This window comes from Tachypleus tridentatus, chromosome 13, assembly GCF_004210375.1.
Source record: "Tachypleus tridentatus isolate NWPU-2018 chromosome 13, ASM421037v1, whole genome shotgun sequence".
NCBI classification, from domain to species: domain Eukaryota; kingdom Metazoa; phylum Arthropoda; class Merostomata; order Xiphosura; family Limulidae; genus Tachypleus; species Tachypleus tridentatus.
This window is the reverse complement of record NC_134837.1, coordinates 69,830,877-69,848,074: the sequence shown is the minus strand read 5'-3', so window position 1 is coordinate 69,848,074 and position 17,198 is coordinate 69,830,877. Positions and strand designations below refer to the sequence as shown.

The 17,198-nt window shown below is 30.9% G+C and overlaps 1 protein-coding gene across 3 annotated transcripts in view; it reads right to left on the bottom strand.

Annotated features, from left to right (window-relative positions):
* LOC143237289 (neurobeachin-like) overlaps positions 1-17,198 on the bottom strand; it is a 210,664-nt gene that overhangs the window by 136,322 nt on the left and 57,144 nt on the right. For all 3 annotated transcript variants that reach the window (XR_013019973.1, XM_076476365.1, XM_076476364.1), the window contains exons 11-18: positions 13,925-14,065; positions 9,290-9,352; positions 8,516-8,598; positions 5,961-6,069; positions 4,252-4,410; positions 3,353-3,521; positions 2,479-2,621; positions 2,039-2,136 (exon numbers count right to left, since the gene is read on the bottom strand). Coding sequence is in view for 2 of the 3 variants with exons in the window: in XM_076476365.1 (XP_076332480.1) it covers positions 2,039-2,136; positions 2,479-2,621; positions 3,353-3,521; positions 4,252-4,410; positions 5,961-6,069; positions 8,516-8,598; positions 9,290-9,352; positions 13,925-14,065 (965 nt within the window). In the remaining variant the exon portion in view is untranslated. The remainder of the gene's footprint in view (positions 1-2,038; positions 2,137-2,478; positions 2,622-3,352; positions 3,522-4,251; positions 4,411-5,960; positions 6,070-8,515; positions 8,599-9,289; positions 9,353-13,924; positions 14,066-17,198) is intronic.

Genomic DNA, 17,198 nt, shown 5'->3' with positions numbered 1-17,198 from the left:
GGAGAACACTTCAGTGGTCCACCACCTCCAACACTCCACTAGAAGAAATGGGGAGACAGAAATGCTGTGGAAAATCCAGATGTATGACAACACCTGAGACGGCACAACAGGTGACCACAAAAACCTTGTTTTGAAAAGCATGACATACTTGATTTATTCAATGAAAAGCATAGTAGGGATGGACAGCTATTCCTTTCTGCTTTACCCATGAAGTCCATGGTTGAAGACAATCTGAAATGGCCATATTAATGAAGCAAATATATTGCAAGGACAAACCTACATGCAATCTTGTAGGACACCTCATCTCAATAGTAAGTGTGCTATAGCCATTGAAATTAGAAATAAGCAGTCAATATTGTCTGACAGTGTGAACTTGATTAGGAGAAGCATATCAAAAGAAGCTGCTGAAAAAGAAGAGATACAGATATAAAAAATAACCTACCCAGTCACAATCTCACCAAATTCTTAAAAATGGTTACCATCAAAAGACAATAATCCAAAGAAAAAGATAGAGCAATCCTATGCAGACAGTAAGATACAAACATGTGTATGGAGTTGACCACATGCTTGACTGAAAAATTTCCTCCAAAGGATGACAGAGATGAGATGCAAGGGGAAAGATAATGTGTCTGACCTCACATGAAGACATCTGAAAGAAATTACATGAAAATGATAATGAGAAAAAAATAAGCCTATCAAATTAAAAGCTGAACCCAAGTGGTGAAGGTGGAAGAAGAAAGGCTATGAACAAAGGATATCTGCCAATAAATCAATAAGTGAAAATAGGTAACATGGAAGGAAGCCATGCAGGCAATATAAAAATTAAGAGCACGGACAAGACATAGTACTTTTTATGGATTGAAATGAAGATAAAGGTGGGATATGGAAGGAAGGAGAACTACTCTTTCAAGTTGTTGAAGTTTGGGGAAAAACAAATATCAATCCAGATCAAGAAAAATATATGTGGAATGATATAAAATATGTGAAATATCCATAGCAAATAAATCCAACCAATATCCACAAACAAAAAAGAAAAGGAAACAGATCTTAAGTGATATGTCAAAAATAAAAAACAAGGACAGCTGCAGTGGACGACTAACCCAAAAAGGTTGCTATCATACCAATCTCTAACAAAATTCCAAAGCCTCGGGAATATTACTAAATATATACTGCTGGGAAAAGGTGCCAAATATAAGTCCAACAGATAAGTAGGCAGTAAAGAGATATGGAACAATGTTGTTTCCCTCTCCAAGAGATCCTAACAGCAGAGAAACAATGTGTACAAAGCTATAGCCGAAGAAGACAAACATGCCAATGTGAGGTAATCAGGAATAGGCAATCCCTCAAATAACACTCAAGATCTCTGTGAATCACCTCGGAAATGAAGTAGATAAAACATAAGTACAACAGAGAGTCAATAAGGTAACATCAAGGTAAGAAAATCAAGCATGGACAAAATGAACAAAGATAAGTCACCCCCAACTGTAGCCTGTCTGGTTGAGCTTGTAGAAAGCATGAACTCTGAAGTAATAACTAGAACTTTAATAAGAGTTCAATGTGTAAAAATGAAAATCAGACAAAAATTGCTTCATAAAAAAATAAAAACATGGGAAAATAAGTCATCCAAAAAATCATTAAATGTTTAAAAACAAAAAGAAATCACTTTGGAATAAAAAAAATAATAATAATAAAAAGACATCATAAAGTTGAAAAAATATGAAGACAACAAAAAAAAATCTTAACACAAGCACTGTAAAAGAAGAAGTGACAGTTTGGTAGAATCAAATATGGCCAATCACATGCATATAGACTGTATTGGATTCATACTGGTGGAGGGTTTTCACAGAATGATTTTCGTGTGAGGTGTATTTGAGTCAGTTAATTGTAAGATATAAGGAAACTCAAGGCTTGTGGCATGGGTCAAATAATTTTTGCTTATAGAAGGTAGCACTGAACAAAATAGCTTTTTATGTCATCAGAGGAAATATACCATATTGGAATTATACACATTCAAACTGTGTCTAATAAGGATCTATACCTGACTCCATTTTTTACATCAAAAGCTGGAACCATAGAAGCAGGATGTTCTGACATAAGTGCCATCAGCATCTGAAGGACATCATGGAGGTTTTCATCCTGTTAACACATCATATTGTCATTAGTTAGCTCAAAAATAAATACTCAAAAGGAACGTCTTAACACAACTGCTACCATACTCTGAAGGATACAGTTACTTCTACCTCAGAAAAACTACAGATTTGGTAAAGTATAAAGCACCTGTATCTACTTATCTGATGTACAGTAACATGGAAAATAACTATAGCTGTGTACTTTAGTACAGTATTAGGATAATTTTGTATAATTTACCTTGTATACAGTAGTAACATAATATAGTATGCTTTACCTCATGTACAACAATAACAAAATGTAGTATACTTTACCTCATGTACAATGGTAACATTATGTAGTGTACTTTACCTCATGTACAGTAGTTAGATAATTCAGTATGCTCTGAAGTTCATCCTCTTTGACTCCATTTCCCTTCAATATTAACTGTTTTAGGAAAAGCAAAATGTATGCTCGAAGTTGAACAATGTCATTCTGATTTGGACGGGAACCATCTTGGAATAAAGAATTCATGTTTGAAATGAAAAGACATTCATATTTCTAAACATCTAAACTTCCAATACTTCACAAAATATTTCATTTACTATTATGCTTCTTTAGTTTGTATTATTTACTAAGACCTTGCCACACTTTATTGTCAATTTTGAAAAATGATCAACACAAGTTTGTTTCAATGAAATGAGCTGATACACATCTTCTTGAAGAAGCAATGAATATATCATATTAACAAAATATTTTACAAATAATGCTCTCACATTAGTCATATGTAAAAAACATAATGAAATAAATATAGTAAGACAAGCATGAAAAGTTATTAAGTAGGTATTTCAGGCAGTGTATCCATACTGAATTAACTGAGAAATGGGCAGCAGCTGCCAACTGGAGAAATATTTTGGTGACAATACAATCTACTGTTGCAACTCAAGTGTTCAGGACATTTTCAAAGTCTATTGGATTTTGGCTTCAATAAGACATTTGAAACATGATCCTCTACACTTGAGCTACATTAGCAGATTTTATTGTCACCAATATACTTCTGCAAATACCTGTCAAGGGAGCAATTACCATTCATTTCACGGTCATTTCAAACATGAAATGTGTTTTACAATCCAACAGCATTGCAAATACACTACACATATCTGGTTGAATAGAGACTTCTAGTAAAGTTAAATAATAAATAAAAAACATTGGGCACAACTGAACATAAATGTCAAGTACTTCTTACCAATACCCTTTGGAGTGATCCCACTTTTGTCACGAGGATTCACAACCCAATAGTAGTACTTCAAACTGTGCATGGTCTGAAGTGCTGTGCTCACACGACGGACGTTACTGTAGATTGGACTATCACCCAAAAAATCTGTGGCCAGATACGTGTACAGCTTTGTTTGAACCTGTAAAGAAGTTAAACTAAACTAAACAAATACTTGTAGAACAATGTTGGAACTTGTAGGGAAGTTAAACTGAACTAAAGAAATACTTGTAGAACACTGTTGGAACCTGTAGGAAAGTTAAATTGAACTGAAGAAATACTTGTAGTACAATGTTGGAACCTGTAGGGATATTAAACTGAATTAAACAAATACTTGTAAAACACTGTTAAAACCCACAGAGAAGTTAAACTGAACTAAAGAAATACTTGTAGAACACTGTTGGAACTTGTAGGAAAGTTAAATTGAACTAAAGAAATGTTTGTAGAACACTGTTGGAACCTGTAGGAAAGTTAAATTGAACTGAAGAAATACTTGTAGAACAATGTTGGAACCTGTAGGGATATTAAACTGAATTAAGCAAATACTTGTAAAACACTGTTAAAACCCACAGAGAAGTTAAACTGAACTAAAGAAATACTTGTAGAACACTGTTTAAAACTGTAGGTAAGTTAAACTGAACTAAACAAATACTTGTAGAACACTGTTGGAACCTGTAGGAAAGTTAAATTGAACTAAAGAAATACTTGTAGAACAATGTTGAAACCTGTAGATATTAAACTGAATTAGACAAATTGTAGAACACTGTTGGAATCCACAGTGAATACCACAAAAAGATAACAAAAACAGAAAAAATAAACAAACTTCTAAATTTTTACATGATTAAGAAATGTAAGCAAAATTAAAATCTTACCATAGTAGGCGTATATATCCACAAGGCAGGATTAAACAAAATGTGGTCTAACAGCTGTTTGAGCAAGAGTTCTGTAGTGCTGTTGTTCACAGTTACTAGATGTTTTGTCAGTGATAACAAGGAATTCAATACATCTTCTGTTATGTGATTTCGAGAAGCCTTAAGTCACGTTCATTCATATAAAAAATAACAAAATTATACAGTTTTATATTCATCTTATATAGTAGATGAAATGTGTTAAAATCAGAAAACTATAGATATCTGACAAGAAGCACCAGTAGATTTAGAACATTATAAACCATTCAACTTCAGATGTTAATATTTCCATGAAGACATTAGAATTGTGGCTAGTGAGAATTTACGTGTGCTTCAAGCATGATAACCATCATGAGAAGTGAAAAGGTGTATCAACAAAGAATGAATTCACTCTCCATGAACATTGATAAAAAGTTTAGTTCAGACAAGATACAAGACTCAGTATTGTTTGTATAACTCCTGTATATAAAACATTATTTCTAATAACTGTTACTATAAATTGTATTGATTTATTTTTGTATACTATATCTGTCTTAAAGAAAAGTGCATGTATTGTTGGCAATTATCATAAATTTAATACATATTGACATTTAATTAACTTCTGAATTAAAATTAAAAATTCCAGTTGTTTCAAAGTGTAATACATAAGAGACATAACATAGTAAATCATGGACTCGTCCGAGATTAATTATAATACGTAAGGTACATAACATAATAAATCACAGACTTGTCCGAGATAAATTACAATACATAAGGTACATAACATAATAAATCACAGATTTGTCTGAGATAAATTATAACATATAAGGTACCTAACATAATAAATCACAGACTTGTCCGAAATAAATTATAATACGTAAGGTACATAACATAATAAATCACAGACTTGTTCGAGATAAATTATAACATATAAGGTACCTAACATAATAAATCACAGACTTGTCCGAGATAAATTATAATACGTAAGGTACCTAACATAATAAATCACAGACTTGTCCGAGATAAATTATAATACGTAAGGTACATAACATAGTAAATCATGGACTCGTCCGAGATTAATTATAACATATAAGGTACCTAACATAATAAATCACAGACTTGTCCGAGATTAATTATAATACGTAAGGTACATAACATAATAAATCACAGACTTGTCCGAGATAAATTATAATACGTATGGTACATAACATAATAAATCACAGACTTGTCCGACATAAATTATAATACGTAAAGTACATAACATAGTAAATCATGGACTCGTCCGAGATTAATTATAACATATAAGGTACATAACATAATAAATCACAGACTTGTCCGAGATAAATTATAATGCGTATGGTACATAACATAATAAATCAGAGACTTGTTCAAGATAAATTATAATACGTAAGGTACATAACATAATAAATCAGAGACATGTATGGAAATGGTTCTAAAAATGTTGTTTTATGGTTATGGTCAAGATTCTTTATTAGAGACAGAATTCATGAATCTTATACATAGAATAAGATTAGCATTCCTTAAAATATTTATATTTGAATTTTCATCAAATACATATTCCTGCAAAAGTAAAATAACAATAAACAATTTAATTAATTTTAAAATCAGTGGTTCTTACTGGAAAAGCACTGTAGAATAAGAAAAACATTTCAAAGTTAAATAAACTGCTTTACCTTTTGCAGTAAATAACTTATAACAAGAAATCCTTTGTTCTGAACCATGTGCTGCTGGACGGTTGTGGAATGCTCCACCAAGTCACAAATAAACCCAATCAAAGTGGAACTGAAATAAAACAATCACAACCAGTAAACAGTGTCTTATAATACAAAGATGTGAAGATCATTTATTTTACAGCAAAGCCCACACTGTGCTACTTGATGTGTCCACTGCGAGGATTCAAACCCCAGATTTTAGTGCTATAAACCCAATAACTTACTGCTCTCCTATCAGGAGACACACACAAAGAACAAAAGAATAAAAATGTACTCTACATAAATTTAATAACCTAATTAATAAGCACAATAATTTTAAGTGTTTTATCATCAGAAAGAGATATTAGATACCTTTAACAGGTTCTTTCTGGTTCAACAAAGAAGCAAGCTTGACTGAAGCTACAAATCTTTATACAACATTTTGACAAACTGTTAAAGGATTTTTTTCCTCCCATATAAGTACCAAAACTATTTTAAAGAATCACGATATCATATAGACCCAAAAATAAAGATGGGAAATATTTATCCTACAAAAGTCATACGAAATGGCTTGTTTTTGCTAAAAATAAACCCCTGTTTTAACTTTCTCTTGTTTAACTAGGTTAACCATTGGTGTCAATGTACCTTTGAGCACATTTGTAACTGTAGATTACAAATGAAATAAGTGTTGAAACCCTGAGTTTAAAACTCATTCACAATAGTTTGTCACTAATCCAACAAGGTAAAAATTTCTAAGTGTAGTTAAATTTTCTAACTGATGTTGGACTTGTAGTTATGACTTTAGAAGCTTTTCAACCTACCCCACACACTCCCCCTTCTCTCATATTTTACATTACATTGTGCAAACAATTGAAGAACCAAAATAATGTGCACAAAACTATTGGTATCCTACAAAATATCCATTGATATTTACTTACCATCTACAGTCATGTGTTAACTGACATCTCTAACATCACTAAACTAAGATACTGTTAGACGTGTGTGAATCTTCATGACTTTCACGCCACATGGAATTTATGAATATCTTACACAGTATACCTTCTGGGGTATTCTTACATAAAAAAATTGTATCAATAAGTTTGTTTTCCTTGGTACAAAAACAGTATTTTAAGTACAGCTTGTCCATGTCTAACTCCTGTTTAATCAAATTATTAGCCACAATTTTTTTGCTGCTGTCCATTTTCAGTCAAAATGACTTCAAGAAATTTGCTGATTTTTCATGTCTGTTTTTACCAACAGTGATAAGTTAATTATTTTGAAGATCTTGAAATAAAACAAAACAAAAATACTGAACCAAATATATCTCCAGTGAGAACTTCACTTCATGAGAATCTGCTTATTGGGAAAAACAAATATCTGCATCTGGAACAAATCTGTTTAGAACAACTTTGAGTTAACTTTTGGCTATTTGTCTGAATTATCCACATTAAATCTGGATTACTCAGATCAAATACACATCTTTAACTGGATTACCCACATTAAATACACATCTTTAACTGGATTACCCAAATTAAATATACATCTTTAACTGGATTACCCAAGTTAAATACACATTTCTAACTGGATTACCCAGCTTAAATACATATCTATTTTCATTTTTCTGTCTGTTGATCCTACTTAGAAGCTGTGGTTCCTGAGCTGAAAGTTCTAGCCCTGGTTTCTTCACTAGATTTAGTACCACTGTTTCTTGAATCCTTCTAATAGTAGTCTCTTCACTTTTATTTACTGTGTCACATTTCAAAAACCTAAGAATACCCTATTGGTTTTCCAAATCCACAATTTCCTTTCTTTCAAATTCATTGTTTGATCACTTTTAAGCAGAAACTATAATAATTGTAGATTTGTATCTATTTAGCTCTTTTATATACTTCAAAATAACAAAGATATTCATCAAACTCACAATAACATAATTTCCAGAATTTGTGAAATAAAAAGTTAAGTAACAAATTTTTAAACCACTCTTATCCTGTGTGATTCTTTAAAAAATAACAGGTTTCTAGAGGAAACCTGGTTGTTTCACTAAGACTTTCCAATTGGTTTCCTGTTGCAAAATGGCTTTATTAGGGAAATCATAACAGAAAAAGAAATTATATGGCAAAATAATTCATTAAAAACTTATTTTTATTTTGCCTGGCCTCTGTTTCTCTGCTCTAGACAACTGCTAATTTCTTTTACCAAATAAATGAATCTTGTTTAACTGGGGACATAAATTTCAAGCTCCAAGCCTTAGCAGATAAAGTTCAAAAAGCACACATATTTCCATCAGACTTGACAGTCCTTTAAGAAACATACTTCCAAATCTGAGTAAGTACTGACTGTAGGATGTGTCTTTCTGTCTGCAAAACTAAAAACATTTATTCAATATCTGAATAATTACTGAACACACCACATATCTCTGCATTTGAATACACACTGAATACATTATATATCTCTAGCTGTCAAACTGGCTGGTCTTAAGATTAAACTAATAAAACTAAAGAATGTAAATGATATATCTACATTTTCACTATACTTACCAAATTGTTGGCTTTCCATCAGAACTTGAAGATGTTGTTACACCTGTGGGAGTGTCCAGTTGTCCCAGTAGTGGAAACAGAACCTTAACACAGAATGTTTACAAAACATAAGTGACCCTACCCTCTCTCAAACCTAATAAAGGAAACCTGTAATGCACAACAAAACACCTTAAAGTTAGTCTTAAAGACATTTGTCATTCAACCTAAGATTTTCAGCATGGATTTACTTGAAAAGTGACAAGAACATGCAATTAGATGTTCAAAAAAACATACATTGCAAAACTGTTACCTTCCACACATATTCTGAGGTAATTACCCAGAACTGTTCAAGAATATTTCTCCAACATAATCTAAAGTTATACATATTTCTGTGCTAATACTGTTGAGCCCTTACAGAGGTTCACAGAGCCCTAGGCCACTCACTATCTTTTACGACCCCTGGCATCATGATATATAAGTTTGAATATAAATAATTTGAAGATTTTACTGGTTGTTTCTCAGACTTTAGTTGGAACTTATCCACATGATATAAATTAAACATTTTAACCCAGTATACTTTCTTTATAAGATATAAATAAAACTGATTTTATTGGTTGTTTTTCAGACTTTGGTTGGAACATACCTGCATGGGAAAAATTAAACACTTACCAAGTAAACTTTCTTTATAAGTGATAAATAAAACTGGTTTATCAATTAACATTTTATTGTCAGACAATACAAGTAGAAATCTTAAGGGTCACATGAAACACACAGATAACTGGAAAATAAACTTACCTGAATCCCACCAATGGAATTAAGAGTACTATGGATGGAATGTGTTGTTACGGCCTTCACGTCCTGTGAGAAGATTAGCGAAGCTAAATAATCTGATTCAAATACACATTACAGGTAACAACATTAAATAGCTTATAGTAAGCATAAAACAAGTACATAAACAAATTTACATTCTTATGTATGACCACTTCCTCAACTTTACTGTTTTACTTAGCTCTTAATTTATAACTAAAAAAACAACATAAATAATGAGGAGTATAAAATGTCATTGAAATAACTGAATTAAACCAACTGAAACCACCAAATCATCAGTACTTACTGATAATAAACAACTTCAACTGAGACCACCAAATCATCAGTACTTACTGATAATAAACAACTTTAACTGAAACCACCAAATCATCAGTACTTACTGATAATAAACAACTTCAACTGAAACCACCAAATCATCAGTACTTACTGATAATAAACAACTTTAACTGAAACCACCAAATCATCAGTACTTACTGATAATAAACAACTTCAACTGAGACCACCAAATCATCAGTACTTACTGATAATAAACAACTTCAACTGAGACCACCAAATCATCAGTACTTACTGATAATAAACTGAAACTGAGACCACCAAATCATCAGTACTTACTGATAATAAACAACTTTAACTGAAACCACCAAATCATCAGTACTTACTGATAATAAACAACTTCAACTGAAACCACCAAATCATCAGTACTTACTGATAATAAACAACTTCAACTGAAACCACCAAATCATCAGTACTTACTGATAATAAACCTTAACTGAGACTACCAAATCATCAGTACTTACTGATAATAAACAACTTCAACTGAGACCACCAAATCATCAGTACTTACTGATAATAAACAACTGAAACTGAAACCACCAAATCATCAGTACTTACTGATAATAAACAACTGAAACTGAAACCACCAAATCATCAGTACTTACTGATAATAAACAACTGAAACTGAAACCACCAAATCATCAGTACTTACTGATAATAAACAACTGAAACTGAAACCACCAAATCATCAGTACTTACTGATAATAAACAACTGAAACTGAAACCACCAAATCATCAGTACTTACTGATAATAAACAACTGAAACTGAAACTGAAACCACCAAATCATCAGTACTTACTGATAATAAACAACTGAAACTGAAACCACCAAATCATCAGTACTTACTGATAATAAACAACTTTAACTGAAACCACCAAATCATCAGTACTTACTGATAATAAACAACTTTAACTGAAACCACCAAATCATCAGTACTTACTGATAATAAACAACTGAAACTGAAACCACCAAATCATCAGTACTTACTGATAATAAACAACTTCAACTGAAACCACCAAATCATCAGTACTTACTGATAATAAACAACTTCAACTGAGACCACCAAATCATCAGTATTTACTGATAATAAACAATTTTAACTGAGACCACCAAATCATCAGTACTTACTGATAATAAACAACTGAAACTGAAACCACCAAATCATCAGTACTTACTGATAATAAACAACTTCAACTGAAACCACCAAATCATCAGTACTTACTGATAATAAACAACTTCAACTGAGACCACCAAATCATCAGTATTTACTGATAATAAACAACTTTAACTGAGACCACCAAATCATCAGTATTTACTGATAATAAACAACTTTAACTGAGACCACCAAATCATCAGTACTTACTGATAATAAACAACTGAAACTGAAACCACCAAATCATCAGTACACACTGATAATAAACTGAAACTGAGACCACCAAATCATCAGTACTTACTGATAATAAACAACTTTAACTGAAACCACCAAATCATCAGTACTTACTGATAATAAACAACTTCAACTGAAACCACCAAATCATCAGTACTTACTGATAATAAACAACTTTAACTGAAACCACCAAATCATCAGTACTTACTGATAATAAACCTTAACTGAGACTACCAAATCATCAGTACTTACTGATAATAAACAACTTCAACTGAGACCACCAAATCATCAGTACTTACTGATAATAAACAACTTCAACTGAAACCACCAAATCATCAGTACTTACTGATAATAAACAACTGAAACTGAAACCACCAAATCATCAGTACTTACTGATAATAAACAACTGAAACTGAAACCACCAAATCATCAGTACTTACTGATAATAAACAACTGAAACTGAAACCACCAAATCATCAGTACTTACTGATAATAAACAACTTTAACTGAAACCACCAAATCATCAGTACTTACTGATAATAAACAACTTTAACTGAAACCACCAAATCATCAGTACTTACTGATAATAAACAACTGAAACTGAAACCACCAAATCATCAGTACTTACTGATAATAAACAACTTCAACTGAAACCACCAAATCATCAGTACTTACTGATAATAAACAACTTCAACTGAGACCACCAAATCATCAGTATTTACTGATAATAAACAACTTTAACTGAGACCACCAAATCATCAGTACTTACTGATAATAAACAACTGAAACTGAAACCACCAAATCATCAGTACTTACTGATAATAAACAACTTCAACTGAAACCACCAAATCATCAGTACTTACTGATAATAAACAACTTCAACTGAAACCACCAAATCATCAGTACTTACTGATAATAAACAACTTCAACTGAGACCACCAAATCATCAGTATTTACTGATAATAAACAACTTTAACTGAGACCACCAAATCATCAGTACTTACTGATAATAAACAACTGAAACTGAAACCACCAAATCATCAGTACACACTGATAATAAACAACTTTAACTGAAACCACCAAATCATCAGTACTTACTGATAATAAACAACTTCAACTGAGACCACCAAATCATCAGTACTTACTGATAATAAACAACTTTAACTGAAACCACCAAATCATCAGTACTTACTGATAATAAACTTTAACTGAAACCACCAAATCATCAGTACTTACTGATAATAAACAACTTCAACTGAGACCACCAAATCATCAGTACTTACTGATAATAAACAACTTTAACTGAAACCACCAAATCATCAGTACACACTGATAATAAACAACTTTAACTGAAACCACAAAAACATCAGTACACATTGATAATAAACAACTTTAACTGAAACCACCAAATCATCAGTACTTACTGATAATAAACAACTTCAACTGAAACCACATAAACATCAGTACACACTGATAATAAACAACTTTAACTGAAACCATCAAAACATCAATACACACTGATAATAAACAACTTTAACTGAAACCATCAAAACATCAGTACACACTGATAATAAACAACTTTAACTGAAACCACCAAATCATCAGTACTTACTGATAATAAACAACTTTAACTGAAACCACATAAACATCAGTACACACTGATAATAAACAACTTTAACTGAAACCACAAAAACATTAGTATATACTGATAATAAACAACTTTAACTGAAACCACCAAAACATCAGTACACATTGATAATAAACAATTTTAACTGAAACCATCAAAACATCAGTACACACTGATAATAAACAACTTTAACTGAAACCACAAAAACATCAGTACACACTGATAATAAACAATCTTTAACTGAAATCACCAAAACTTCAGTACGCACTGATAATAAACAATTCTTGATGATGAGAAACCCACTTGAAATAAAAATGTATCTCAGAACGGCTTGTATAGGTATTAACACTTTTACTAATAAGGAGAGAACAATGTTTCAAACTTCCTGAAGATGACCTAGGAAGGTTGAAACATTGTTCTCTCCTTATCAGTAAAAGTGTTAATACCTATACCAGCCATTCTCAGATACATTGATAATAAACAACTTTAAATGGTTGATCTGTTCAGCCACTACATACAAGGTTCATATTCAGAAACTTCCTAAGAGTAAGCAAATCCATATTTCTTACAAGAAATGAAGTAAAACCACACTGGTTTATATGTAGAACAACTTTCTTTAAGGAATTCCTTATACAACGTATTGTTAATATGTGTTTTGAAACTTTCTGCAAGAAAGTAAAACTACATGAGGTTCATCTTACGAATGCCTTTCAGAAACCTTCAACAAGGAAATAACTACAAAAGTTGTTTGTTTTAGAGGAAAGGCACATTGAAGTGTGTTGTATCCACTGTGGGGAATCAAACTGCAGATTTTAACACCATAAGTGTGTAAAGCTACTTCTGTCCCATTAAGTGACACTATGTAATATACTGTTTCAATGTAGAAGATTAACTCAAACTGCTATACAACATACATGTATGTTAGACTACTTATTTGTTTAACTGTCATAAAAAAAATTAACACTATAATTCATTCAGGCTACATGTGTGTAATTAGTACAGTGTTTTAGTAACTGTGATGTAAAAATAATTTACCAAACATTATAAAATTATTCTTAGCTTTGTTGCTCTTACAGTTCAAAACAAATCAGACATGTCAGATGATGATGTCATACAATATCCAGGACAACTTTAAGGCTGTCTCGTGTTCAGTCACAACATCTTTAACAATTAGATCACATGTTAACGAGTTTAAAATTCCTTCTGAGCAAAGAAAACATGACAGTTTAGAATAAAATTCTTTCTATGATGTTACCTGAAGCATCAGGGCATGTGGAGTGTGGACGAAGTAGGAAAAATTGCCTTTTGGGGCAGCTTGTAAACATAATTGGCTGTCAGTTGCTACAGGGTTATACATAAAAACTATGGCACTTGAAAGCTTTCCATCATAAAGCACCTGAAAAATAGATAATTACTACACTGTTCATTGATCATCAGCAAAAAAAAAAAAGAAAGAGAAAACCAAAAAAACTGTACTGTACTTATCTAGAATGTGTTCATGACATTTCTTTTAGCAAAGCCACATCGGGCTATCTGCTGTGTCCACCGAGGGGAAAATGTTATGACACTTACGCTTTTTAGTCTAAATATTTTATTGTGTTATAATCTGTTATCATTCTAGTATGAAAGAAGCATAATTTATACATATTTCCTAATTTTTATGATGGTTAGGAGACCAGTCAAATCTAACTCATACAGAGATTTAGTGGTGAAAATAACATAAAATATAATTTTATCTCAAGAAATATTTGATAATGATCTGAACATTACAAAGGTTTTACATATGAAATTTGAAAAATTTCTGATGAAAGAATTTTAAGTGATAAAATGAAAATTACTTTGAGTGTTGGATAGGCCACATGCACAAAAAAAAGCATTAGAAAAACATTGCTTAATAAACCTTAAGACCTAATAAAAAAAATCTGATATTTTGTGCATGAAAGCCTTGTAATGTTTACTGATAATATGGATAATCTGTGAAGATATGTTTACTAATTTAAAGGTTATATTATGAAAACTGTAACAAGCACAGAATGATTACCAGGTTAGTCCTAGGAACTGAGCCTACATCTTTAATCCTTGTTTATACAATATAACTCTTCTGTAGTTTAACCCTTATTAATATAACACTTCTACTGATTTAACTCTGACTAATATGCTATATCTCTTCTACATCTTTAACCCTTATTTGATAAGATCATTTAAATCTCTTGCATCCCTCATCTATCACTTACAGATTATGTGACTTATTACACAGTCTCTTTACTGGTCATGTTAACCCTTTTGCTACAAGTAGGGGTCATGTTTGGAAAATTACAATCAAAATTTTATTGAAATACTATTATATGAAATGTATGCTAAATATGTTTCATACCAGAGGAATCAAATTATAAACTATAATTCAAATTTTAGTATTATATATTACTTAATTTAAAACTAAATATTGAAAAAAAAAAATCCTAAATACCAATTTTTGTGTGTCACATGGTATGTTGAATGCAGCTTTGGTTCAAATTATATGTTTGTGACATACAAAGTCTACATAGTTTATTATATATTAGATACTCAAATTACTGTTATTGATAAGTTAGAATATAAAATAAGAACCTATCTTTTTTATTTACTAAGATATTATTAGGAAATCAACTAAGGCAGCCCCGACCTCTCTTCCATTTTTGGAAATACTTGTTTACACACATTCTTTGCTCTACAAGATGTTTATAACCAATCAAAAACTCAGAATTTTCCACAACAGTCTTCTCAAAACCTTTACAAAGTGCTTACACAGGAAAACCTTCATTTCTGTAGAAAAACTGAAGTAGAGAGGTAACACAAAATAGGGCTTGATTTTTTTTATTTTATTTTTTTGACACAAATACAGTTTAGTTAGAGTGAAATTTTATGATACCAAACAGTAGCTTACTATCTTTTTGTTACTTAAAATGTAGATATAAAACCTTAAAATAGCGTATCTTGTTTTACGTCCTTCACAAGTTAAATCTGACTGGGGCTTAGTGAATACAAACTTCATAAGTAGAAAAGATAACCATTTTCTATATTTCTTTATTTATTGTTCTATGTTTTAAGAAAAATAACTGAAATATAAAAATTTATTTGTAAATAGCAATAATATATATATATATATATATATATAACTATGTAATGTATTATAACTGAAATGTGACTGTACTTTAAAAAAAACTATTCTACTAAAACACAGCCAAGGCATGTTACTTTGTAAAGGCCAGTTTCATATTCTTGTATGCAGTAACATGAGTGTACATATGTCTTATTACTGTAGCTTCTGTAATGTTTTTCAGACATAGCTGAAAGATCAATATAATAAAAATAATATATATATATATATATATATATACACACACACACACACACAGATGTATAATTTTGTAAGATTTAAGCTATTTAAAATAAACATCTGCATTCTAAGCTGTAATCATTCTTGAATTAAAAAAGAATAATTTATATTAATTTCCTAACTTTTGATGGTGGTTACAAGGTTGGTCAAATTAACCAAATCCACAGAAAGAAACAATAGTAAAAAACATAAAATATAAAAACAATGTTTGATAATTACCTGGACATTACAGAGGTTTTGCATATGACATTTTACAATTTTCTGATGCATAAAAGTATTTTTAATCATAAAATCAAAATTAACTTGGTTGTTGAATAGTCAATTTTCCAAAAAAATTGTTAAAGAAAATTATTATTTAAAGAATCTTAAAATGTAATCAAAAAATCTAATATTTTGTGTACTAAAGCCTTCTAATGCTTACCAATAATCTTCAAAATTCTGTGAAGATATACATACATTTTTAAAAAATTACAATATACCTGCTTTAAGGTTACTTTGGGAGGATCCACATGGACAAGGTGGAATCCACCCAGTCAGAGAAAAAGTATCAATCAATAATACCTCTCTACCCTCACTTTTACAAATAATATGGATCATCAAATCTCCTTTACCTTTCTTTCAGATCAAACAAAAACATTCTTCTATACATTCTTTATTTTCATTTTTACGAATCAAACACTTGCTAAACACCATTTCTTTTTACAAATTTAATTCTGTATGGCTTTCACTGATTATATGAAACATGTACTTTTTACTTTTGCTTTTAAATATCATACAAAACCCTTACCTTGTTTTCTTACAGATCATACAAGTACTTTGCTTTTTATAAGCATGATAATTTAAATCTGTTACCTTTCTTTCCAAACACAAAAATCATTTACACCCTTACCATCTCTGTTTATTTATCCTTTATAACTCTTTCTTACTTATTACAGATCACACAGATCCTTTACAAACTTACCTTACTTATTACAGATACTCTACAACTTTATCTTACCTATAACAGCCCATACAGATCCTTTATAAATTTATCTTATTACAAATCATACAAATCCTTTAATTCCGTATCTTCCTCTTTCACAGATCATACACATCCTTTAATCTCTTAGCTTCCTCTTTCACAGATCATACAAATCCTTTAACCCCTCAGCTT